At 40.4% G+C, this 25,455-nt stretch overlaps 1 protein-coding gene across 1 annotated transcript in view; it reads right to left on the bottom strand.

Annotated features, from left to right (window-relative positions):
• The window catches only part of LRP1B (LDL receptor related protein 1B), a 498,089-nt gene that overhangs the window by 295,045 nt on the left and 177,589 nt on the right, over window positions 1-25,455 (bottom strand). The window contains exons 4-5 of the mRNA XM_058421333.1: window positions 1,559-1,678; window positions 84-212 (exon numbers count right to left, since the gene is read on the bottom strand). Of these exons, the coding sequence (XP_058277316.1) occupies window positions 84-174 (91 nt within the window). The 5' untranslated portion in view covers window positions 175-212; window positions 1,559-1,678. The remainder of the gene's footprint in view (window positions 1-83; window positions 213-1,558; window positions 1,679-25,455) is intronic.

The raw sequence follows: 25,455 nt of genomic DNA, 5'->3' as shown, positions 1-25,455 counted from the left end.
TGCTCATCTCTGTCTTTTCACACGAATCCTCGAGAACCAACCCCAGAATATTTTCAGGAAGGTAAGGAGATGTTAAAACTTACTATTTTTGGCCTTGCAGGACTTGTTATCGGGCTGAAGCACATAACCCTCCACACAGCTGCAAGTGTAGGATCCATCTGTATTTACACACATCTGGCTACAGCTCCCATACGTGTCACATTCATTCACATCTAAAGGGACATTAACAAGATCTAGGTTAGGGATCAGGAAAAAAAGAAGGAAATTCAATAAAACTAAGAGTTCTAAGAGAGATGTTTAAGTCATGAATCATTTTGGTGCGAGGCCTTATGCTTTCCCCTTCTCAAATCATGAATTTTATCAGGGATGTTGGCTGTTGAAAACACTCAAATAGCCAGAAAGAAGGGTAGGAGTTTTCAACTTCAATAGCTCTTAATTTTGAGAGATAAAACCTTCATTATTTCAAGTAGTCTCCAATGCCTACATCATGTTAGGGAGACGTTTGGGTCCTTGTTAGTACTAGAGATCACCAGTTATCAGGTTGATGAATGGAGCAACATTTCGGGAGAGGAAGTAATTGATTACCCTTCTCAACCTATTTATGCTGGCAATGTCTTACAGTTCCTTAAATGAGCTGTCACTGCTTCTCCATTACACCACCATCCAACATCAAAAACTATACACTCCTCTAATAAATATAAAGAACATTTTTCTCAACTACTGTGGATAAGGATAATACCATAAAATCAAGATATGCTATTTAACAGTGGTTGAGGGTTTAAGTAATAAATTGACATTCTAAAAAACCCTCTGTTTAAATTATTCCCCGAGATATATTTTTAATCATGAAGCATGACAACCATAGAGAGAAAGAACTTATAATAAATTATATTTATGAAGAATCTGGCACAGTACTTTCAGTTGGAGAGAGGAGTGATTGGTAGTGAGAAGATCCATAGGGCCATAGAACTCCAATATGATTATTAATAGAGAACAAATAAAGCAAGAAACAAACACCTGGATAGACAATGAAGAAGTCATATATTTCAAAAATGGAAGAGAACAGTCTCCAATTTAAGTCTACAGTTTCGGTCTACAATTAATTACTACAAAATAACGTTCCCAGCTAAGCTGTACGACCTTGGGAGGGTTCATTTATCAAACTCTAATCTAGGTGTGACTTTATGGCCGTGAGGTGAAACACTTCAAGTTTTAGAGGCTCTCCTGGTGGGGAGGTGTGGAGAGAGAGCAGCTCACACAACTGAGCTGCAGCTCCAGACCTCCTCCAGTCCTGCTGGTCCTTCAGGCACTTCAGGAGAGCAGCTGCTGGGGCACAGGAGCGATAGAGAGGCAGGAGGGAGGTCCTGCCTCTCATTTTAGGGGGCTCTTGGCCATTCCCTGCCCCAGAAGCCCACATTTGTCCCTGACCAACGCCTTTGAAGAAGGGTGAGGAAGTGCTGGTGCTGTCCTGGTTCTCCACCAGCTCCCTGCTCCTGAGAGCCAGCAGGGAAGCATCAGGACCCCTGGATGTTCATGTTACACTCAATTTCATGTTCACCTGTGCAGCTTCTCCCGTCACTGCTTGTTTCATACCCGTCCCCGCAGTAACAACGGGTGCCGTTCCTGGTGATGGCACATTTGTACTGGCAATTCAACTGCTGGCACTTGGGGAGCAACTCTGTGAAAGGGAACAGAACAAGATGTTACCAAATATTTGTGTCATTCCTAAATCCCAAACTTTAGAAATGTCAAAATATATTTAAGTGCATGTCTCAGGAAGGAAACGCCACCGTCATTTACATTAGCTGGAAATATATCACACACACCCCTCTTAAAAAGCTTGTTATGAAAACTGTATGTCAGCAAGTTAAACACTGGAAATTAACATTTTATCTCTATCCAGAGTTGCTCACAAGTTTATTATTGAGGTGTACTGTTGCTCTGCTTAAACATTCATTTTTTGCACATTAGTCATAACAATTACTGGGAAATAAACCAAAACAAATCCAATCCTGAAGTGGTAACAGACACAAAAAACTGAGATTATGAGAAATGTTTCAACATCTGCATCTTCATTATTCCTCATACCAATTGATTTTCTAACTTTTTAAAGCTTGTTTTGATATAATGATGCACACAACCTTCACACCAAACAATGGGAATACATTCTGCCTCAATAATTTAACACTGGACATGTAATACTGGAGATTGTATATGTTATCACTGCAGACATCCTTACTCAGAATCTGTTTAAATACACACTGTCAGCTCAAGGAATGATGCAAACAAACCGAAGAAATCTTGTAGAAATACAGACTGCAATGTTTTCCAGCATGAAACAGCACAAAGCCAAACAAAAACCGCTCCAACCCTCCCCAGCCTCAAGTTGTGTGCCGTGTTTCAGTAATCTTGCTGATCAAAAAACTCCACTATTTTAATGAACAACATTTTTTTCCCTCCAGGAAAATGAAAGAAAAGATTAAGAAACCCAGCTTAAGGAGGTGCTCTGAGAGTATTTTTCAAAACTATGCAGATGGATCAGAAAATAACCTGCAAATGGCCAGAGAAATTTCTGCTACAAGGCTGGCTTTAAGTAACTGGGTATGACCTAAGGAAAAAGAGAAATCTGTATCCTAATATGTGAACAGTTTTAATCCGTCTGATCATTATTCATTGAGTTCTACTTGGGAGTAGAATGAACATGAATATGAAGAAGAGTCTCTATCAGCATCTGAGCCCTGGAGCTTCCATTCTGGAGCGACTGCTGCTGTCAAAATAAAGCTGAAATTTTGGGAGTGGATGTGGCTGGCACACAAAGTTGCTACTTATTTTAATGCAGCTACTCTAAAAGGAAGGTGGTTTCACACAGTCATCTCAGGGCATTCCCTAGAACTCTGTGCCACACACTCTACAGACTGCCCAGAGGTCAATAAACCACGCACTGTCTAACTCTGCCCATTTTCCCAGTGGTTTCTGCTGTATTTCCCTGCCTTTTGGGCCCCTGTGCATAGGAAGATAATATATTTTTTGGCTGTAGCTGGCTTTGTTGGTTTCCTGTCCCTAGTCCAGTCCTTAAATCTGCTACACCTCTCTAAGAACAAGTCCCACACAGAGGGTAAACTGGAGGACTTCCCTAAAGGTACCCTAAAATGGTTCTGCACGCCGAGGTGCAGAGCTGGAACCAGACAAGGCAGCCCCTGTGGATTTAATCTATCTGAACAAAACCAACACATACCTCTCATTTTCTGAGCAAACATGGATCAAACATCCTTTACCACTTACAATTTTCTCCCTCTAATATTTGTCTGATGCTACACAGCCAGGAGCTCCTACTGGATGAGAACTATTTGACTGACAGACAGGACTCAGTTTGTTTGCACTTTTTCCTTAATGGATGCAGACAGGCAGCAGCTTGAACCAGAACAGACCTGCACACGGCCAGGAAGGCTGGAGAACAGTGACAATAAATTGGCAAGTGAGGTCCATTTGGGGAACAATTTTAAAAAGTCTACCTGCTGCTTTCCCCACTGCCCCCCCCAAAAAAAACCCCACAAACCTGTTGTATTTCATTGTTTTTAAGTTATTGCAGTATCATGTGAGTGGTTGAATCAAAATGGTTGAATTTTCCTTACAAAACCATTAAAGAACCACTTAGCTGCCATCTGTTTCTGACTTCAGACTGACATTTTCCTCTCCTCCCCTAAATTATTCACCAGATCATTTCAAATATATTTTGTTTTCTTATTGTGACAGACACTTTCCGGCCCCAGAAATTTTCGCTCTGTTGCTGATCTGCTAACTCTGCTGGGGAAACCCATATGTGAAAAGACAAAAAATACAGTAACGATTGAGGGTAAGAACAGATAGAACATAACAAAACAGAACAGAATAACATAGAATAGATCAAGAAAGAATACTTAATTCGAAAGGGACCTACAATGCTCATTTAGTCCAACTGCCCGAGCCCTTCAGGACTGACCAAGAGTTAGAGCATGTTATTAAGGCTTCTGCCAGATGCCTTTAATAAATAAAACATTAAACAGTAAAACAGCAAATGTATTTTCTACTTTACTAGCTAGTTTGTAATAGCTGTAATACTGATCCTGAAAAACCTTTGGAAGAAAACAGAGTTTGACTGCCTCTGGCAATGTTTGAAATATTGAAGGACAAGCCATGGAAGACAGTGTATACATTTAAGGCTTGGTTAGATTTGTAACAGGTTTCTTGAGGAGTGAGAAGGCAAAGAAAAATCATGAAGCAGAACACTGATATTTTTAATGCTCCAGATAGGACATTTAAAGAGATAAAAGCCATGGACTGTCATTCCCTGTCTTCTCTAAAATTCTGCACCCACTTTGATCTCCCTTTCTCAGAGAGAACTGGTTTACAAAGTACACAGGCAGTGAAGAATGAGCATCACTGAGCTTTCCACTTTCATCACAGCTACAGAAACCTCTGAATTTGTCAAAGCCTGGTATTTCTGCTGCAAGATTTAAAGGAAGGAGCTGCACTGAAGGAAACAGCAGGAGAGAGCTTTACAGCTCTCTGGCAGAGCCACAGTTCACGACAAGCTGCAGAGCAAGCCATGAGATTTGCAGAAATACAGGGTAGCAGCAGCAGCTGCGAGTGTCTTTAGGATGATCTACTTTCCCCAAGCCCGGGGAGCGGTGACAATTCATCCAACTCTGATCTAGGTCATTTTGCTCAGTGTTTTCTTTCTTCCACAGCAGACATGAAGGGCAGCGGTTTTTACTTCCCTACATCTCCATGAACTCTCTGAAGTTGTGATCCAGGTCTGCCACAAAAGCCACGCTGCTTTCTCAAAGGCACCCATGCCAATCTTGTGCTTCCTGACTTTCATGCTGCTCTGACTCCCAGGCACCTGGTCCCACAGGAGAGTAGTCAGTCTGGCAAAGACGCTGCTGATCTCATCTCCCCTAAAGTGACACACCTTTCACAATGACTCGGAGGAGCCGCCAGCTTCCCGGACAAACCGCTCCCACTGGAATTCGCCGTAATAAAATCCAGCTGTTTATTCCTTCTGTGTTCAATGAAACACTGCATATCAGAGTTCATTCAAGATGAATGATACAAGGAACTAACTTCTCCTGAATGGTTTTTTAATGAAACGTTCAGGCAATTGATCTGACTATCCTTTTTTGTCAGTTCCTCTGAGCTGACATGAGCTTCACAAAGGGTTCACACCAAGTTCTCACGCTCAGATGTTTTGGCTGTTTCTATGAAGGGGAAAAGCAGTTCAGCTTGCACTTCCTTATTCCTGAATTTCTTTATTTGAGGGCTATTGGGGACTTTCAAAAAAGGCGTAATAGATTTACCAATATACCTGTTAGTTTTGTCTTTCCTGACAAGAAAAACAACCAAGGCCAGGTTGGATGGGGTCCTGAGCAACCTCATCAGGTGGAAGGTGTCCCAGCCCCTGTCAGGGTGGTGTGGGCTGGGATGAGATGATCTTTAAGGTCTCTTCCAACCCAAACCTTTCTGTGATTCTGTACGACCACATGAAAGTAGATTTGAGGCACACACAGCAAAATGTATTTAGCTGCCTTTATTTCTGAACCTCCTGCATGGTAATAAAGCCTTCTGGCTGCACTGGGTTCCCAGTTTTGTTTCCTTTGTATTTCTGTAATATATAAATCCTGTCCTGATCTTCTTGTAATGACAATATATACTGGAGAGTACCGACAACCCTTCAGTACCCTGTCAATTAAAATTTACTGATTATCAACATCAAAAATACAGAGCTGGTGCAAATAAAAGAAACTGTCTGAAGTTTACGCGCTGAAAGTGTCAGGCAATACACCAAGGGGATAGAAGCAGAGCTTCTGCTGTCAGTTCAGGACTTCCCAATTTGAAACAACAAAGGATCCCTGTCACATAGTTCATCAGAGAGTGACCAGGAGCTACCAGTGTAGTGTTGCCTGGGAAAAGGGAAATGCATCACTGAGAGCACTGGGAGAAGCATTTTCCACAGAGAAAGTGTTGATGCCAAAGCCCAGGACGCTCCTGAGTGCTTTCCTTCCAGGAGGCAGCTGCTGGCGGCTGTGCACACCCCGATGGATACGTGGAGAACAAACTCAGCTTTAAGCAGAATCACAGCCTGAGGGATTAGCAGGGGAAGGGAGAGCTGCAATCTGAGGACAGACTGCAAATTTTTGACTTGATTGGTGCCAGGGGGATGAAAATGAAGAGGAATTATGACTGCTGTCTATGAATATATCAGAGGATCAACAGCGGGGAAAGAGACAATTTAAACTAAAGGGCTATTGGCAGAAGTACAAATGAGTATAAATTGCCCATTAATAAATTCTGGCTGAAAATGAGAAGGTTCTTAGCTATTACCATAATCAGGTTCTGGAACTCCTCTTTGAGTGGGAACAGCAGGGACAGAAAATAAGTGCTTGCTTCTGACATGGATCATGATAGACCAAGAAAAAACAGCATATGGAAAGGGTCCTGAAATACCAGAAACCATTTCCGTGACCCAGGAGGTTTCTTCACTGTGTTCCTGCTACCTGATGCTAAAACACAAGTTTTCATTATGGAACAAAGATTAATTTTTTTTTTTTTTTTTTTTTTTTTTTTTTTTTTTTTTTTTTTTTCCTTTTGTCTGAAATATACCCAAAGGAAAACTTACAGGAGCATGTTACTGGGCTATTTTTCTAATTGAACTCTGTGCATTCTCTTTTTTTCTCTTAAATATTTGCATTCTTTTCGACGCCTTTGTGTTTCATAAATTTCCTTGATCTTGTCTCTGTTTTATTCTGGTTTTTTGATTCAATATTCATACACTGATGTCTAGACAATTCTTATCACACATATGCCGTATTTTTTTTTCCTCTTGGTTTATGTTTTGAGTTTTTGAATAACAACCTTTTCACAAATTAGACTTTGTTGTAATCTACCCTAAGTTTTTTGTTTGTTTGCTATTGTTAATGCTGGAGACACAATATAAAGCTCCATGGATTGCTTCTCTGGCAGAAAAGGGTGGCTTGATTGATAAAATTCAACTGCTGGACTGAAATAATGCAGCAACTTTTTATCTTACATTTTTTGGTCATGTTATTAGTTTTTGATACCTTACCATAAAAGAAGAAAAGACAGAACTGTAGTGAACTTTGTCAGATACCTCAGCCCATAACTCTGCTGTGGTAGATGCACCACAGAAGAAGAGACATGGAAATCAGAGATCAGGTTCAGGACCTTACAGCCCTGCTGGGGGTGACCTCGGTAAAATACAGCAGAGAAGCACAAGGAGCCAAATTTAAAAATGTTGGCTTTTATTGGCTTCTAGGATAAACCATTCATTCAGAAAAATAAATGGGGATATGTTAAAGACTCAGTCATTTACCCTTCAAGTCTGTAGCCAGCCCCAGCTGCCCTGGCCCAGGATCCACCAGGCAGTGCAGGATTTCTGTGCAATTCACAGACAGGATAATCAGACCCTGCAATGACAACCGAAAACTCTGCATCCTGAACTCTGACAGCAAGCTAAAGCCAAGCCTAAGTCCTGGGTATAACTGCAAGGCTTTTCCTTCACACTGCTGAGATGTCTAAGTTAGGACTGCTGCTAGGTAATTCCATGTGCTCAAACTCCTGAGGGCAGAATCTCTTCCTAAGCCTGAAGCGTTAAAATAATATTTTTAAGACAGAGGAAGAGAAACGATTCTTGAGGATGGTGCTTTGTCCAGGGTACCAGGCTGCTCCTAAACTCTCCATTAAATAATTACTGGATAAAATGTATTACCAGATTGCTGCATTTCCACCCTTTCTCTTGCTATCATCATCAGACAAGTGAGACTTTTTCCCGGCAGCATGAGAACGCTTGATGCAGCAACTGGGCCATCCTTGTGGAGGAAAGATAATGTGTGAACACCCCTGAGGACCAAGAAAGGCCAGGGCACTCCTGGTTGTCCCCTCCTAAGCAACTGCTGTTAGGACAATGCTGTCATGTCAAGGCTGAGCACCAGATTTTTATTTTTGTCCTGTTAGTTATAATTTATTTTTTTTAATGGCCTTAATGCACTGCAATAGAGCTCAGCCCCATCAGAAGGAGAACCTTTGTGGCAACAAGTGATGCCAGAAGTTTTACCTGGAAAAAGCAGCTCAAGGTGGGGCACATGGAATGTACATCCCAAATTCACCTGATGCACCTCAACCCTCTGTTGTATCTTTCCCCACATCCCTGTCTATGTGTTGGCAATCAGTGAGGGAACTTAATTTGTTATTTTAAATAGACATTACAAGGTGTTTGTTTTATCATTACAGGAAAATCACAGATCTTGTTCAATCTGCTTGTCAGCCTGTGCACAACCAGAAGTGTCTCACTGTGATTATTGTTCAGTGAAAATGGGCACATCTTGCTGAGTAAGTCCAGGCTGCTTCTGAGTAACAAGATATTACTTAGGAAAGACAGATTTTTTTTTTTTTCCCCCTGCTGCCATTTCCAACCTATCAAAGTCAGAGAGAAGAAGGAATGTTGAGGGAAAAAAAAAATCCCAAAGGTTAAATAAGGAAATAATATCTTCTATAACATTCAGCACTTCCTTTCAGACTTGAGTATAACCATCTTAAAAATATCACTGAACAGTATCTGCCTACCCAGTTCATGGATAAATTTATTTTTCAAGGATGTACTATTGAAATTTCTGCCTGCCTGCAAATCTTGACCTACAATATTTGGCTCAGCTTCAAAACAATTTGTTTTATGTGGTGCTCTTCAACCATAGCATCACACAACACTTTAAAAGATGAGATCAGCAGGTAGGAGGCATGTAGAGAAATACTGGCTTCACCCGTGGAAATGGCTCATTATCCTGACCTTTTGCTGTTTTAGTTATACCTTGGCTGCCATACACAAGCATAAGCTAAAGAAAAGTTCACATGGGAAATAACAAACCATGTAAATTATTCCATGACCGAAGAGAGTAATTTATCTGTTTTTAACCTGGATACAAGATATAAATTTAAAAGAGTAGTTATGAGAAGAATACACATTTCTTTAAGTTTATATAAATCTATTTATAGTTTTAGGCATTTTCAACACCGTTCATCACACCAATTTTCACAGCATTGAATACATGTTCCTTGAGGTACAGATAATAATCTTTAAGTGGTCTAATGAGATAAGAAGCCTGACAATACTGCACATGTAAAAAGGCCAGGGATGAAAGAAGGGAGTGATAAAGTCAGTGAATGGCAGCATGGATAAACTACAGAGAGGTCCAAAAGTCAGCAGGGCTGATCACCTGGGCTTTGTAGTAGCCAGGACTCAGCTGTATAAAACACATTTCCAGAATTAGCTCCCAATTTCTCAGCCTTGTAAGTAAATTGCAGTTCAGTGCCGGAGGAATGCTTGGACACCAGAGCAGCAATTTGCTGGCAGGAGCACAGCAGGCGCTGGTGGGAAAAATGCTCAGGGATGTTTTGTGGCAGTAAAGGATGTTAGGAAGCCTCTCAGGGGGAGCTCTGGAAATCTAAGTAATGTTAAGGAGTCTGTCCCTGATGAGGCAGGTCCCTCTCCTGGGTTGTCCCCTCACCCAGGCGCACGATTCCACCCAGCTCATCTGGTCCCTGGATGACAAGGACTTCTAAGTGGAAAAAGTGTGACTTCCTGTGGTTTTATACATGTTTTCCAGCTTTATTTATGGGAAGCCAGCTCACAGTACAGCATCATCAATGCTCAGTGTCTCTCTTAAAGAAGTCTCTTGCAGAGGACTGAACCATCCCACTCCCACATGAGGATCAGCTCCCTCAAAAACAACGGTGTGTTCTCGTATATGGATTTCTGGGGATGGCCCACAAAGATCAGCTGGAAATCTCTAATGTGCCTCAAGTGAATACAGCCCAGCTTGAAAATGCCATGTTCCCTTCGTGTGGCACACCAAGATGTCTGAGTCCTTTTCTGGAACAATTTTTAGAGATAAATAAAAGTTTAGACTCTTTGTTCTGTTGCCTCACCCAGTGCTGTAGATAAAACCGTGCAAAAGAGATGGGAAGCGTGTGAACTTTTAAAAAAATGCAGAGAGGTCAAAAGATCATTAATTTTCTTTTACTGATATTTGAGGCGGGGGGATGGGGGGGAGGTGAAGAAAAAGAAAAAAAAAAAAAGCTGGCATCTTTATTTACTTTGCTCGGTTTGTAGTTATGTGGAAAAACATAATTAAATCATTCTGAAATCACAAAAGACACCTAGAATAGCTTTTCCAAATGCCCAATTTCATGCCTCTTCATGGAAGTAGTACCTCAGAAATTGTTTCTCTTTGTGACCACAACTACACTTGACAGATAAACTCCTCAAAAAATTGCCAAGCAGAAACCTCAGGCTCATGAGGCAGAGCCTTCATGGAAACCCAGCCAAGGACTTGGAATCAATTACAAAAATAGCAGCAGGTTCCAGAGAACCAAACACATGATTCAGTAAGAGAACGTTGTTTATGTGCAAACTAAACCCAGTGAAGGATAACAGAAAGGACTTTAAGTTCAAAGAAAATTAAAGGAAAAATTTATACTGGAGAAATGAAATCCTTATTCAACTGTTGACCGTTTTTATTCCAAGCAGAGAGATATTCGTACTCCTGGACTCTGGCAGGGGCTACAATCAGCGATGCACTCCCACACAAGCAGGTGCTCAATCAGCTAAAGAGGCTGAACATCTAAATTTCCCCCTGCAGCCAGCAGGGTGGGATTCAAGTTGACTTTTGGAGAGTGTTTTGTCCCATTGGAAGTGAACAATTCATGACGAATTTAAGTTGTATATTGCTGCCTGGAATGAAACAATTCTCAGGGTGGCTGGCATTTCCCACTCATGGGGTGTCACCATCTCACACAGTGTGCACAAATGCAGGTGTTCAGAGGAGCCAGGAAACGGGAACCAACAAATCCCAAAGCCTAGGAAATCACTGTGACTCCAACCTGCTGTCCCAGAGTTTGGGAGAACACACACGATGTCATGTTTGGTGATTTGATGTCACCTCACACGGCTTCCAGCTGGGATTGCTCAGCAACAACTTTTCTGGAAGCACCAAACTTAGAAAAACACGACCAGCAGCAACGCCGCAAGCTCTGGCAATGCTTGCTGCCATTTCACCACGCCTCATCTTCCCTTCTCGCATTTCTTATATTTTAACCAACTAATGAGCCCTTAGCCCTTGGCAATGTGTGATGGATTCAGGAGCGCTGGGTTTGAAGGCAACAGAAGGCCAAGAACTGCTTTTCACTCATTTCTTCACTCACAGAGACCTGCCCAGGGCATCCTTACTGCCCATGCATGTTATTGCCATAGCCATACATAATATATGCAGGAAACCTTAATTTTACTGAATATTTTACACAGGGTAATGTAATTTGGTATTTTTTTTATTGTTAGTTCTCCAGCTGCTGTTTCAAGTTTTTTCAAATCAAAGAACTGGCGAATTCCAGTGATGAATCATTTCAGCCACCTGTAGCTTTTATGACCAAGTACAGTTATATTTTTATGTAGCTGCAGGTGCCTTTGCATGTAAAGGAAAAGAAAAATGAAGGTTTTTCACAGGAGATTTCATTTATCCATTTTATTAGTGGCCATAATGTAAATAAATGTAATCCCTCTATCCTGCCCCTTGCTTCATTCTCTGGGCCACAAGCAGAAAAGGCTGAGGAAAAAGTTAATAAAACGTGATGATTCTCAGTGCCAATTGTAGCATTCCAGAGCCTGAGAGCATTGGAGGCACAGCTGCAAAGGATAACACCGAAAATAAGACTCAGGTGATGTGCTTTGGAGGTTGAAGGGCACCACAAAGATCACCCTATTTCCAGCTCCTGAGAATATATATGGAACTGCCAAGCTATTTACACAACAACTTCAACATTCACCTACTACATTCGGGCACATTAAAATTAACCTGGCTCTTCCCTGGCTTTCAAGGGAGAAAAATAAAAATAACGAAAGGAGAGGGTGGGGGGGGAAGCATCTGTTTCTATTTTTATTTTTTTTCCCCAGAATCTTTTTCTAAATCTTCTGACGATTTCAGAGAACAGCCTACCTATGCCAAGGTCTTGGCTAAAGACGATGAATACAGTTCTGGTGCCGATCGGTGCTTCTCTCAAATGCTGTTTTGAGCTATTCTCTCCATAAAGTACAGAAAACTTCTACATAGTGTCTCTTCTCACAATTTCTTCAACCAGAAGCTCAGGAGATGGATGCAACTGCAGTTGCTCTTGGCTCATTCCGGGTTTGGCAGAGAACTCTATAATTTCCTCCTTAAAGAACTATTAAGCTCCACCCGTGTCGGGTTCAGTAGGGTAAGCCACCTACATCCAAATCATGAAGTTAATCAACAAATGCATCACCTGAGCTTTTATTTGTAGCTGTTTTTTACATCTCAGAATGATTTTTTTGCAAGATTAGGACTACTTGGAAATAAAATTATTCAGTATAACAGTGTACCCTTAAGATGACTCCTACACTGTTATCTCTGTATTTTATACAAGTAACATCTAGATTTACAGTTAACGGTTCTAAACTATTTGCAGCAATTTATTTTTTTTTGGACAAAAAATATTGTTTAAATACCTTTAATTATGTATATATCTTCATGATATTCTATTTATTAAAAATATTTTGCAATATTTATTTAAAGGTATTTTTAAAAGACCTAAGTTACAGGGTTCTCCTAACTTGTATTAACATCAGAACATAAAGATCTAACTGCTTGGAATAATGAAGAAAAGATTCATTTACTCCTCTGTAAAGGCTTCTTACCTGAGACTGCTTTCAGCATGGTGCAAACTTTGTGTGCCATTTGAAAAACTTTCAAAGAGAGATGTGTTTTGCCCTCATAAACCATGGGTTTGAAATTAGACAAAATGTTTCAATTTTTATTTTCTCCTGTGTATTCTTGACCAGATCAAAGAACAAGAAAGAACCCGCCCTCCTGAATCATGGCTGTGTGTTGGTGAGTTCCTGGTCATGCAAACAGAGAATTCCTGAGCAGCTTTTATCACTAAATAACACAAAACTTTCCCTGGAAGAGCTCTCTGAATGCAGGAAGCTTTTTCCAGCTGTGGAACATCATTAGTAGGGATTAGATGCTCTCTTCTGCTTGACTTGGTAGCAGAGCTTCTCAGAGGATGCTCAGACTACAAAGAGACTTTTCCTCCACTGAGAGAAATACCCTCAGCATTTCTAGAAAGTTCGATCACGCTGGGAGCTGGAACAGCCATTACAAGAAATGCACAGTTGGAAAATCACCATTTTTTTTTTTTTCCCCTGAAAAGTGATGCTAAAACAAAAACAGGCTGCAAACATCTTGCCTACAATATTTTGCATCATTGCTACTGGCCTTGTGCCTGGAAAATGGTGCTGTTTACATGGTTTTGATAGCTACGTCCTTATGTGTGAAGAGACACACTCAAATATGTTTATGAAACATCACCGAAACAAACTTAGGGCTTAATCATCTTCTTGCTGTTCCCTGTTACCAGTAAAAGCCTAAGCATACCCAAAGTTAAAGATGAAATTGGAATAGCCAAGAGAACACAAGAAGAAAAAAAAAAAAGAAAAAAAAAAGGAAAGGAAAGAAAAAAAGAAAATAGAAAGAAAAAAAATATTTACTGACTTTTAATAAAAGCCATTAAGTGCCTGAATATCAGAATGATTTTTAAAGCAGAAAATCTGAATAGATGATTGCCATGAAAATAAAGAAGCAGTTAAAGAGGGAATGAGGTAGAATGGTTGCAGGATAATTAAATCCTTCATGAAGAAAACAGAAGTTGAAAATTAAATCGGGAGAGCATTTGTAGCAACAGCAAAGTTTAAATGTTCACTTTTTGTAACAAACAAAATATAATAACAGTTCTCAAATTAAAAAAAAAAATCTTGCTTTATTCTGCAAAGTCTATTAGCATTTTTTTCTTTTTTAAGATTTATTTATTTTTTGCCCTGTTTGGACACATCTTTTTGATATCTCCCAAGTTTTTAATTTTGCTCCATCCTTCTCGTTGTCCATCCCTCCACCACACCGCCAAATGTTAGCCATTCTGAACACATTCAATTATTCTCCAAAAAGCAGCATTTTCTACTTCTCCCTAAGTTTTTCATTGCTCTCAGTCCAGCATACAGAATAAAGGACATCAGAAACAAAGGCCTTTTCTTTCAGCTGCCTCTAGAAGACAGGGCATTTCCAACTAAAAGAAAAATACACAATACTTGCATAACTGTAAAAAACAATTTCACAACTACATTTAAAAGAGGAGAGGTTTCAGAAGGCAAACTTTTTATTTTGCAGCATTTTTCCTTTCTTCTTTCTGTCGATGAGGTTGTAGGAAAAATCAGATTACAAAAATTTATTACTGAAAACTCCTCACTGTTCCCTGACTACACCTGTACAATTAATTGAAACTATTCAATATGCATTAAATAAATCCATGATGTATATTTTTGTTTCACTCTTTAATGATCATTGTGAGTGAACTCCAGCCACGCCTGCTGCCGTGGGGCCACATCCCCTCAGGGCAGGTTACCACCAAGGGTTCCATCCTGCCAGCAGCTGAAGCTTTGCAAATGCCACCGCTTTCATGAATTTCATCAGATTTCTTTTCAGTGTAGGTGCCAGTGGCATTTCAGAGTGATGGAGAGACAGCAGCTCCCATTTCCTGCCACCGCTTTGTCCCTCCACACATCTCTCCCCAGAACCAGAAGGGCAAACCCAGCAGCATTCAGTGTGAACATCACTTCACAAGCAGCTGTGGTGACTCCTTTAGTGCAGTTAGTAGGTGAATTAACATGAGACAGACAATTGGTTCTGCGGATAGAAAGAAAAAAGTTGCCAGTTTGCTACTCCAGTTTCAGTGCTAACTTGCTCTGTGATGTTTTCCTTTCCTACACGGATCCATTTTCGGAAGCATACAATGGGAATCACCTGATGAGAGACACTCTTTAAGAGAATGCAGTAGATCACAAGAGGAATCTGCATTAGGCACACAACCACAGCATGTTGTTTTCTTCTTTCCAGAATTAACCTCACTGTGGCACAGCAAGGTTTTTATGTTTGCAATTGTACAACTTAAAGAAATAGTTAAAACACCTGCAGAAAATCCTCCATCTCTGTCCCACAAAGCCATCCCCTAAGGACCCATTCCAAAGTGATGCCATTCCTCGTCCCTCGTCTGTCCCCCCCAGGGTAACCCCAGATCTGTGGTACAGCATGTGCTGTGCTTGTACCCTGAGAAAGCAGCAGCTTCAACTTTAACGAGGTGAAATTTGAATTTACATAAATCCAGCCATACATATTTAACACACAGCTCCAGAACTCGTTCCCAAGCCTGACTGTCTCATGCGAAGTCAGCCTTACATAGGCTGCAGCATCCAAGGAATCCTAAGCCAGAACACAACCCAGGAAAAAAAAAAAAAAATATCTGTGTCCTCACAGTCACATCCAGTTTCAAGTGATGTCCTTTAAGTGGCTGATGAATGGACATTATTATAAAGATGTCTACAAGACAAGTCTATTGGAGGATCCTGAATAAAATAAAGACTTCAAATACCATTAAAGTTAATGAATTAGGTCAAGGCAGGTAATTTATCACCTATCTGAATTGGAATCCAATCTGTGGCATCCTTTAAAAAACAGACACATTCAAATGAGGTGGTGTTCTCAGGGAAGTTCACAGTGAAGATAATCATAATTTAAATGAGAAAACGCCTGCCTAGTTTTTTGCAAAGTCTGACAAGGGATTCTGTGCAAAAGCAGCACGGTAAGCAAAAGCAAATTTGCTCAAATTAATTTGACCTTGATGAAAGGCACATATTTTTATCAATCAAACTTAACAGATATTGACTTTAGGCATTAACTGGAGACATACATAAACACTCAGGTCGTCGAAACAGTTGTCAAGCTCGTTTTCCTTCTGAAATCACAGTTTGCTGATGAAGATCAAACTGAACTTAACCTCTTGAAAAAACCTGCGGCGCCTCATGAAGCAAGAGTCGCGTGGATTGCTCCTCTCTGTCTATCAAGTGCTAAAAAAAGATGTGTCACACAGGCAGACTGAAACCTGGAGCCAGAGTGCTGCCTGGGATTTGCCCAGAAATGACACATGGTATAACCAGAACCACGCTGGGCCCCGAGCCATGGCCCGTCCCCGTTCAGCAGCACCAGCTGGAGGCTGTGAGGGCACTTCTGCTTGTGATTCCCCTAACCAAGGAGGGTTCACTTCCATGGGAAGGGCAGCAAGGCAGCTTGCTTCGAGGAGCGTGATTCATGGATCACCAAGCAGAGGACTTGCCTAAGAAAAGACTAACACACAGACACTGCTTCATTTCCAAAACTCTGAAAGATGAAAAGAACATTTTAGTGGTACTTTGTATTCTCTACTCTTCATGGAGGAGGGAGGGGAGGAGAGCAGCTTGTGTACAACGGTGCAGTCTTCTTTCAAGTCACTTTGACAGAATCTGAGTGAAGAATCCACCCTCACCCTGGGATTCCCAGCACGTCTGCACAGTGCCCGGGCACTCTCTGAGCAGGTACAAGGTGTGTCCTGCCAAGTGGGGCACGAGCTCCAGGCTAAGGCTGGGAGTCCCTGCAGAAAACACTCCCTGCCTGAGAGCACCAGCAGCTCTTCCCTCCTCTGAGCCCAAAACCTTCTCTGAGCCGTCAGATTCCCTGGGAGAAGGCAAGAGCAGGGACCACAGAGGCAGCCAAGCATTTGCAGACATTCCGTAAGGTGAGGGCAAGACCGGACTTTAGTACAAAAAGGCTTTTTCTGCACCACAGTATTCAGGCATCTATTTTGTGTCATATCCAGCCTTCACCAAAGAAACACCTTGAGGCATTTCATGGCTCTGTTGACATTTCAATTATGCTGCATTTAAATAGATTCTGTTGTGCTGAGTCTTATGTCTTGTTAAAATACTTCCTCTTCTAAATATAGACTTACAGAGTTATTTACAAAGGTAAGTTCTGACAGGGAATGTACCAAGGAAGCAGCAAAGCAGAAAGTCACAGTATTTACCTCCCCTTTTTAAGAATTCTCTCTGTCTCTCCGTTTTTCATCTGCTCCATGACTGGAGGCTGTGCACAGAGAGCGCCGCAAAGACAGAAGCAGAGCTCCGTAAGGAATCTTCAGAACGGATTTCGCGTGAGGAATGGCAAAAGGAGGTTTCTTTTCTCCTAGAACTGGCTGTAAAATGAGCTGGAGATCAGCCTACCTGCTGGAGTGTCCAAAAAGGGTCCAGGCCAACATAAGAAATCTGTGAACAGCCTGGGAATGAAAGGCTGTAAGTAACTCAGGGAGCCACTCAGCCAACCAAGTACACCAATACTTTCCCCTCAAATATTCTTGAAGCTTATAGGAAGCAATAGAAGCAAAGAACTGGCAGACAAAAATTGTCTCCATAATTTAGCAGCCTGTCTGTAATGACTGACTTCTCCACAAGCCACAGAACGTCAAAGCCTCTGCAGGCAGGGTTTGCAGAACTCCCTGAAAGGGCTCGTGCGCAGCGAGCCCTCAGGAACCTGCGGGTTCCTGAAACACGGAACAGCTTCACACCCTTTGAAGAAAGAAGAAAAACTAAGAGTCAGTTAAGTTTTATCACTGTCTCCTCTTCCACGTGTTCCTGGCTCAGGAAAGTGACAGTTGGCTAATTCCAGACTAGCTAGGTATAAAGGCTTTTTTCCCTAGCACAGGCTGTGCTTTAGCAGTTCCTCAAGTGACAAATGGTAGAGAGCCTGAATATTTCCCTGCATGTGTATTTAAGATCTGTACTAACTGCTGTTTATCCAGAGGAAGTAATGTCTTCGAATCCTGATGAAAAGTTCAGCAGATTCAGGCCAAGTTTTTTTACTGAATCTGGTTTTATGAGAAAGAATAAAACAAGCGCGCAGGGCTCTTCAGCAAGTTATACGGCTCACTTTTTTTGTGCACCTAGAAATATCTGAGGTAGTGTGAAGGTGATCTCTGGAGGATATATCCAATCCCCACTGTTACCCTTACAATCCCATTGCCAGAAATAGCCTCCTGAAGGTGACACTCCTATAAAAGATATCACAAGTTGCAGCAAGAGGCTCAGGAGTACATAAGTCATCTTCACAGTGCTACGGCACATGTATTTAATGCATTTTCCTTTTCCTATTTGATACTCCTTTTCCTATTTTACAGGGAGTTTTTAGGTTTGCAGCTTATTTTCAATACATGCAGGGATGCACGGGGTTTGCTTGAAAAACCTCATTATTATATGAATGTGAATATATCTACAGAATAGTGGGTGTGAGCCAAAAAAGGAATCTGGAAGCCAAAGAGCAAGTGACCACTCTATACATTTACAAGGCAAAGAAACCAGCTATTGCAACCAAAAAAAGAAAAACAAAACAAAACAAAACAAAAAAACCCAAACCAAACAATCCCCCATAATTTAGCAAAAGAAGCAAAACCAAAACCATTCCTCATGCAGCTTCAAAAGAAGCAAGTGATGAAGAGATGTTAGCACAGGTACTTCTGTAAAGATTTTCATCTGTGTGTTCACTTTTTGAAAGTATCAACACCATCATAACGATGTTTATTGCAGCCTTTCCCAAAAACTCGCTTTTCTCTACATTGACCACTTATTTCTGCATTGGCTTGTCCTTCTCAGCACAGCTGAGGCTCCAGACCTGATTCACATTTTGAGGAATAATATCTGTCTACCAGTAAAATCCTATGGCATATTTATATAGAAAATGCTTATTATTATTCAGGTGACATAAAAGCTGTTGTGGGACCTAGAAGTGATGCTAATTTTAGGTCATATTTCCAACTGCAGTGAGCGGCTTCTTTTATTTTATATTTTATTTCACTTTCACTTGCTCTACTTGTCACTGCAGTAGGTGATTCAGGTACAGGATGCAGATGAGCTGCAGGATATTAGCTGCTGGTGTAAGAAATATTTCTACAGTTTTACTACAATGCTTCAGACTCATTTCACATACGCAACCATTACAATAAAATATGAGGGGAAAAATAACCCTGAATGGTTAAATTAGTAAAAGAGGAATTGTGTAAATTAGGTAGAGTAGGAGCGTATCCCACCTCCTACCCTTTCTGCAGGGAGAGAAATACAATTTTTTAATAGCTTTTAGTACAACTAAGGAAAACTAACTTTTTTTTTTTTTTTTAAGCTTGAAAAAATAGTTAAGGAACAGAAATTTTAGCTTTCCTTTGAACACAGTTTGCTCCATTATTCAAAGAAAAGCATGAACCTACTAGAAGTACCCCTCAATCATAGTTGTTGTGGGTTTGTTTGTTTGCTTTTTTTTGAGATAATGGAAACATTTATTAAAAACAAAGAAAGAGACAACATTAAAAAAAAAAAAAAAAAAAAAATCCCCACATAACCTAGCAGGTTTTTTTGTTTTACACTGATGTAAGTTTAGGGTAGTTAATAGAGGCTATCTTTGGGGAAAAAAATAAAACAAATTCACAACCTAAGACTCAAGTAGGATTCATATACATCCTCTTGATTCTGATAAAAAAAAATTAATGATGATCAAGTTCTTTGTTTTGGACATGGGTGGTTTGCAAACAAAAGGTACAGATTGTTCTGAGGGGATGCAAGCACACAAAAGGAAAACACATTTACTTCACCACTCCATCTACTACTCCTAACACATCTACACTACGTTGCTACTACCACCTGTTGACTGCACTGTTCTGATCCACCCAGTTGTAAGGAAGAAGAACTTGGCTGACCTCTGGGTTTCACCCTAAAATATTTTAACAAATTGCTAATCATCATAGTAGTTTTAGCTCCCAGGAGTAAGTAAAAAATGAAAAGCAAAGTCAATTTCCTTGTGAGAATGAGGTAGAGTATCAAGCAGAGATGTGCCAAAATTCACGCTTCACCTTTTAATAGCAAACCCAGGTCTTTATTCCAATATAAATGAGAACAAAACTGGGATTATACTTGGATGAAAGGACTGGTAACAAGACTCCCAATTAAAATCATACCAGCAAAATCCAGCAATGCATCAACCAGTAAGAAATCCAATTGTTCTGCAGCCCCTGGCTGCCTACCCGGCTCAGCTATAAGAGAAATACAACTACATCCAAAACTATTTCCAAAAATTCGTATGGGGAACTTCTAAAGGACCCATATTACTTTTCCTAACTTTTTACAATGTATGATGTTCTCTGAAGTGCCTCTATTAGTGCATTCAGGGTTTTAATAAATTGAGAGACCATCCAAGATCAGAGATCTCCTTTCTTTCAAGCAGCACCTCCAAAACGCCTTCCAACATTCAGAAGTTCAAACCGAATGCTGACTATCACAGTGTGCTCCTCCTGACCTGAATATTTCCAATTCCGTTTTCTAATGAAAATCTCCCATCAAACACTTTTTTTTTTTTTTTTTTTTAATTTTATTGACAATGATGCTCTCCTCGGAACAAAGAGAACGACACCTTGAGAATAAGAAATGTGTATCTGCAACCCCTCCATATTTTACTGGCGACAAAAGTTCTCTGACTTCATGCTTTCTCCATACAAAAAAAATCCTCCGGGGAAAGCTGTGCCATTAAAATCATAGGAGAATCAAGAGTGCACTAAGAGCCCATTATTGCTGCTAATGAGGCTGATACCGCTGCGTCGAGTTGCTCTTTGGCGGCTGCTGCTCCACAATTGAGGCAGCCTGATGGACTCAGAGCTGACTGTCAAACACCCCGAAGGCAGCACAGGGAGGTCACGGGTCTGTGCAGCCACCAGGCAAATGGGGAAAGCCAGAAGGAGGAAGATTGTTTGGAAAATAAGGAGTATGCAAATGTCCTGTCTTTATCGTAGCAGAATGAGCGTCTGACAGAGGAAAGATCTGCTACTGAACCCCAGGACGGCTCCTGTGCTCCACCCAGGTCTCTGCAGACTGTCCCAACCTCCCTCAGCCACTGCAAAGGAGCAGGAGGATGACTGAAAGGTGCTTTCAAAGTGCCACCACCTCCCAGGAACATCCTGAGATACGACACACACGCATCCACATCCACCTGAGCTGCGCAGCTCCCAGCTCGGCGTAAAACTGCGCGGTGTAAAATACGACAATCCTAACTTCACGTTTTTGGATGCCAGCATTCGTTACGGGGCGGGTGTCTGCTGCGTGCTTTATCTCCTGCAGATGGAAAATTTATGGTCGCTCTTGAAAACGTTTCTGAGAAATTCGAGGGACTCGCTACCAACCTCCAGGGTAAAGCAGGTCCCTCCCATAAATTCCTGCGTGGTGACACAAGGACACCGGTGCTCGGTGAGGGGAAGCAGGGTTCTCACAAGCAGCAGGTAACTGACTGTGCTCACAAACTGCACACACAAAGTAAATTAACCAACGGAGGCAAAACCCTGTGGGGAGGGCTGCACTGAACTCAGTATTCCTGTTTTCAACGGAAGAGCGAGACAGGACAAGTATGGCTTGGTCAATGAGCTAATAAAATGGATTATTGGATCATACATGCTACAAAAATACTGCCATTTGTACCCAAAGCATGACTCAAAGCTGGAAGAAAAGAATCTACAAATGTCTAAGTCCATATTAAAGATACTGATGTCTCCCATGATTCCAGAAATCACCTATGGTTTCATTTTCCACAATAGTGGACGTATATCATTGATAAGCAAGTATTTATTGGCTAAACTTACAATTTAATTCCATATTTAAAGGAATTATTTTCAGATTAAATTACTTAATTTCATTCTCTGAAGACAGAGACAGCAAATGTAAAAAGTTGTTATTGATAAAAATCTGTGAAAAAGCAACTGAAAACTGAAAAACAAAACAAAACAAAAACAGAAACAAAAAAACAACTACTAGAACACCAAAAATCCCAAGTTAAGAGTCCTGGTAAGGTGACAATTACAGCTGAAAAATAAAAAAGCTAATGTATTTCCACGATCTCCCAGCTCTTGTAAGAATTACAGTATCCCTTGATACAATCTCTTTTTTTTTTTCCTTCCTTTAATGAAATGCCATTCAAAAGCCCTTCAAGAAGAACAACTGGCAGCAGCTGCAATATTCTTTATATTTTTAAAAAGAGACGAGATGACCTGATTGAAAAATGCTGGTCAGTAACAATAGCTTTGTCCCATCTTTCATTTTTTTTTTTTTCCCCCCAAAGGAGAAAAGTGCTCCCTGACTGAGAAGAGTGGGCACAAAGCGTGTTCTCCGAATCACTCAGAGGTAACAGGTGCCAGCTGAGCTCTACCAGGCAACAAGCTTTCTATTTTCTTTCAAAGAAAGGGAGGTAGACCTCATTTAGAGAATTTAGAAGTTGGATTATTTTTTTTTATTCCCCCTTGTGAATAGAAATGGCTGCAAAATAGGCTGACTAATGCTGCAGCACCTCTTCAGAGCCACATTGGGTCTATTGTGCAAAGAAGATGAACTTGGTACCTCTTCTGCAGGAAACAAACACGTGTGCTCAAATTGGTCAGTACTCCTAATTCTACAGTCAGTATTAACAGAAAAACCCTGAATTTTGATCTGTTCAAAGTTGTTTCTAATGAATCATCAAAGTTTTTTTCTCAGAACAGATGAGAGATACAGTTCTATCTCTGTTTCAAATACTTTAAACCATAAGGAAGAAAAGCCCATGGATAGTTTGGGCTGATTTCCCTAGACCCTGACAAGGAATGACACAGAACATAGACCTTGGGGTAAATTTGGATTTCCTAATTTAATGACTGGAGCCTGTCAGTCAGAGAGGAAATGTGTTAATAAAATCAACTCAAGTGCAAGGGGGGGATTAGGACTCCTTTCTCTGTGTGGGACTGAGGTGGCCAAAGGTTATAGCTGAGAACATTAAAACTAAAAGATGCTGATAAAACAGCTTAGCATGTTTAGCAGCTGCTGCACAAACACAATAATCATTTCCACCCTGAGCACAGAATCAATACAGAGAATTCCTTCCGAATGCCTCCCAGGGTGTTCCCAATGTCCCCAGGGAAGGTTTGTCTGAAACCCCAGAGTCACCATCCAACAGCTCCCACTCACTGCCCTCACCGACACCTTCTTCTGTCCCTGGAAACTCTCCTTGACGTCCTGCTCTTCTTCAGCTGCCCCGTTCCATCCTCCCCATCCCATAGTTTGAACACAAGGGAGACCACCAGAATTATTTAGCTCTTAGGCTGCCCCATCACAAAACAGGAGACACAAGTTTTGTACAGAAGTCTTTCAAAATAACTTAGTCAATTATCTTCCCACCACCCCCCCTACATCTTCAAATTAATAAAGAAAATCTGTGGCCACTTTCTACTCCTCTCTCCAATTTTTCAATTCAGTTTGGTTTTTTTGGTTGTTTTTTTTTTTTTTTTTTTTTTCTTTCCAGTAAATAACTTGGTTTTTTTCTTAACTTTATAATAGATTCAGTGCCTTGTACTTACTAACAGAGCTCCTAGGTCCTCCTGTGATATTGTCTGGGTCTTTTATTTTTGAGTCTCCTTGGCTACTTCATCTTCTTAGCTCTTAAAAATTATATTTTATGTATTTTTATGAATTATTTTTTCAATTGAATATGCTTCACTTAACAAATCTGTGACTCAGTGTTCTGTGCATCCCAAAGCAAAACAGCAAGACCCAACAAGTCAAGCAAATAAGAACAGTAATTACAGGATTAATCTACTTTTACTTTTGATTTGAAGCAAACTAAAGCAAAATTAATGTGGTAAAGAATTCCACAAGAGTGTGGATGAGCAAATTCTACTTAAGTAAATTAAAAAAAAAAAGAAAAAAAAAAAAGAAAAAAAAAGACATTAAAACAGAATGAGTAATTGAGTGGAAAACCAACGGGTAGCTACAAAAATAAAAGTAAATAGTGTGGGCTTATAGTACCTGGGCAGGGATAATATGTTTATACCTAACACTTTGGTAGCAGAACTATTATAATCCATATTTCATCCTTGAGGAATAAATAAAACAAAACCTCTCACCCATTCCATGCTGTGCTGCAATATTTAATTCTCAACTCTAAACCTCTAAACTGTTTGAAACAACTATTCCTTAAGATCAGAAGTTAAACAAACAAACAAACAAACAAACAAACCTCAAATCTATAGTATCAGGTGGCATGATATAACATTTCTTAAAAAAATATAAATATATATAAACCTCTTATAAAAATCTTTAAGAATGCTGAATAACTTTAAGTAAGTCTCTAAATATAACCACATCTTTTAGCTTTTTATAGATTTTTGCTCTACTACATCCAAATCATGCTGCAAACAATGCATGTGCAGCAAAGAAAATCAGGAAAATATTAAATAGAAATCCAATGTGAAGAACAAGAACAGAAATAAGGTAAGTTCTGATGTTTAAATTATTTTCAAATATGGAGAATATGACCACTTGCTTGAACATCATTTATTGAACTCCAAGATACATTATAAGAGCTACAAAAGATAAAAGTTATTGTAGAAGATACCACAGTGGTCCTGAAATAGGAATGGAGATAGGAGGAGAGGGAGACTGCTCAATCTGGGAAGATCGAGTGCACAGTGTGAGTTCTAGAGTGCAAACTGCTGCTTGGTGACTCCAGCCAATCCCATGCACACTAACTGGTAAAGCAATGCTTATTGTTGGCATAAATCTGCTTTTCTACACCTCTGTATGACTGAGCTTCTAAATCTGAGGTAAAAAAAATACAATTTCTTAGCAAGCACCTTCCCTCTTTTAGGAAGTGTGCAGGCTCCTGAACTTTTACTGTCACAGAGACTTTGAAAGCCCTGCGTGGTACAGGCTCACAACTCAAGGCAGGCTGCCTGGATTTTCAAAGCAATTCAATATAATTTCAAAAGAATTTCAATATTGCTTTAGGAGATTGCTTCAAGATTTATATTTGAGTGTCTTTTTTTTTTTTTTTTTTTTTTTTTTCTCTCACAGTACGGAGAGAAAAATGACATCGACCATCCAGCAGCAAGTGTCAACTGAAATATTCTTATAACCCTAAAAATTAAGGGGCTGGACAAGCCTATGGAGAAAGAAGTTGAGATGGAAATGGGTTAGGACTAGAAAGAAAGGAGATTTAGGGGATAAAACCCCAGGAAACCCCAGGAGCTGCACAAAGCTAATGACACCAAACCCTGCATTCCTGCAGAATGGCTCCTCCCTTTATCTCCCTGAGGATTGTCACTCATCCTGATGTCACTCTTATGACCCTCATTCCAAGCTGCTGTTGTATTTTTTTCTCTGGTATTTCAGAAATGCCAAATGCAAAGTCCTTTCCTGCCTCTAAGCATCATGACATTGCCTTTTTCTGCACATTTCTTTGTTTCTTCATTTGGCTTGTGGTGCAACTGGCTTCAGCCTGGACTCAAGCCCTGCTTTTCTAACAACTCCTTTAGTTTTGATTTGTTTTAACTGAAGAGTAAGATTTCCTTAAATATGAGCATCCATATTTCACACATGACATGAAATCCTGGAACAAATAAAAATATCTGTCCTACCCAAAAAGA

Source organism: Hirundo rustica, chromosome 7 (genome assembly GCF_015227805.2).
Source record: "Hirundo rustica isolate bHirRus1 chromosome 7, bHirRus1.pri.v3, whole genome shotgun sequence".
In the NCBI taxonomy this organism is placed as follows: domain Eukaryota; kingdom Metazoa; phylum Chordata; class Aves; order Passeriformes; family Hirundinidae; genus Hirundo; species Hirundo rustica.
The sequence above is the reverse complement of the archived record's forward strand: the minus strand, read 5'-3'. Positions and strand labels throughout refer to the sequence as shown.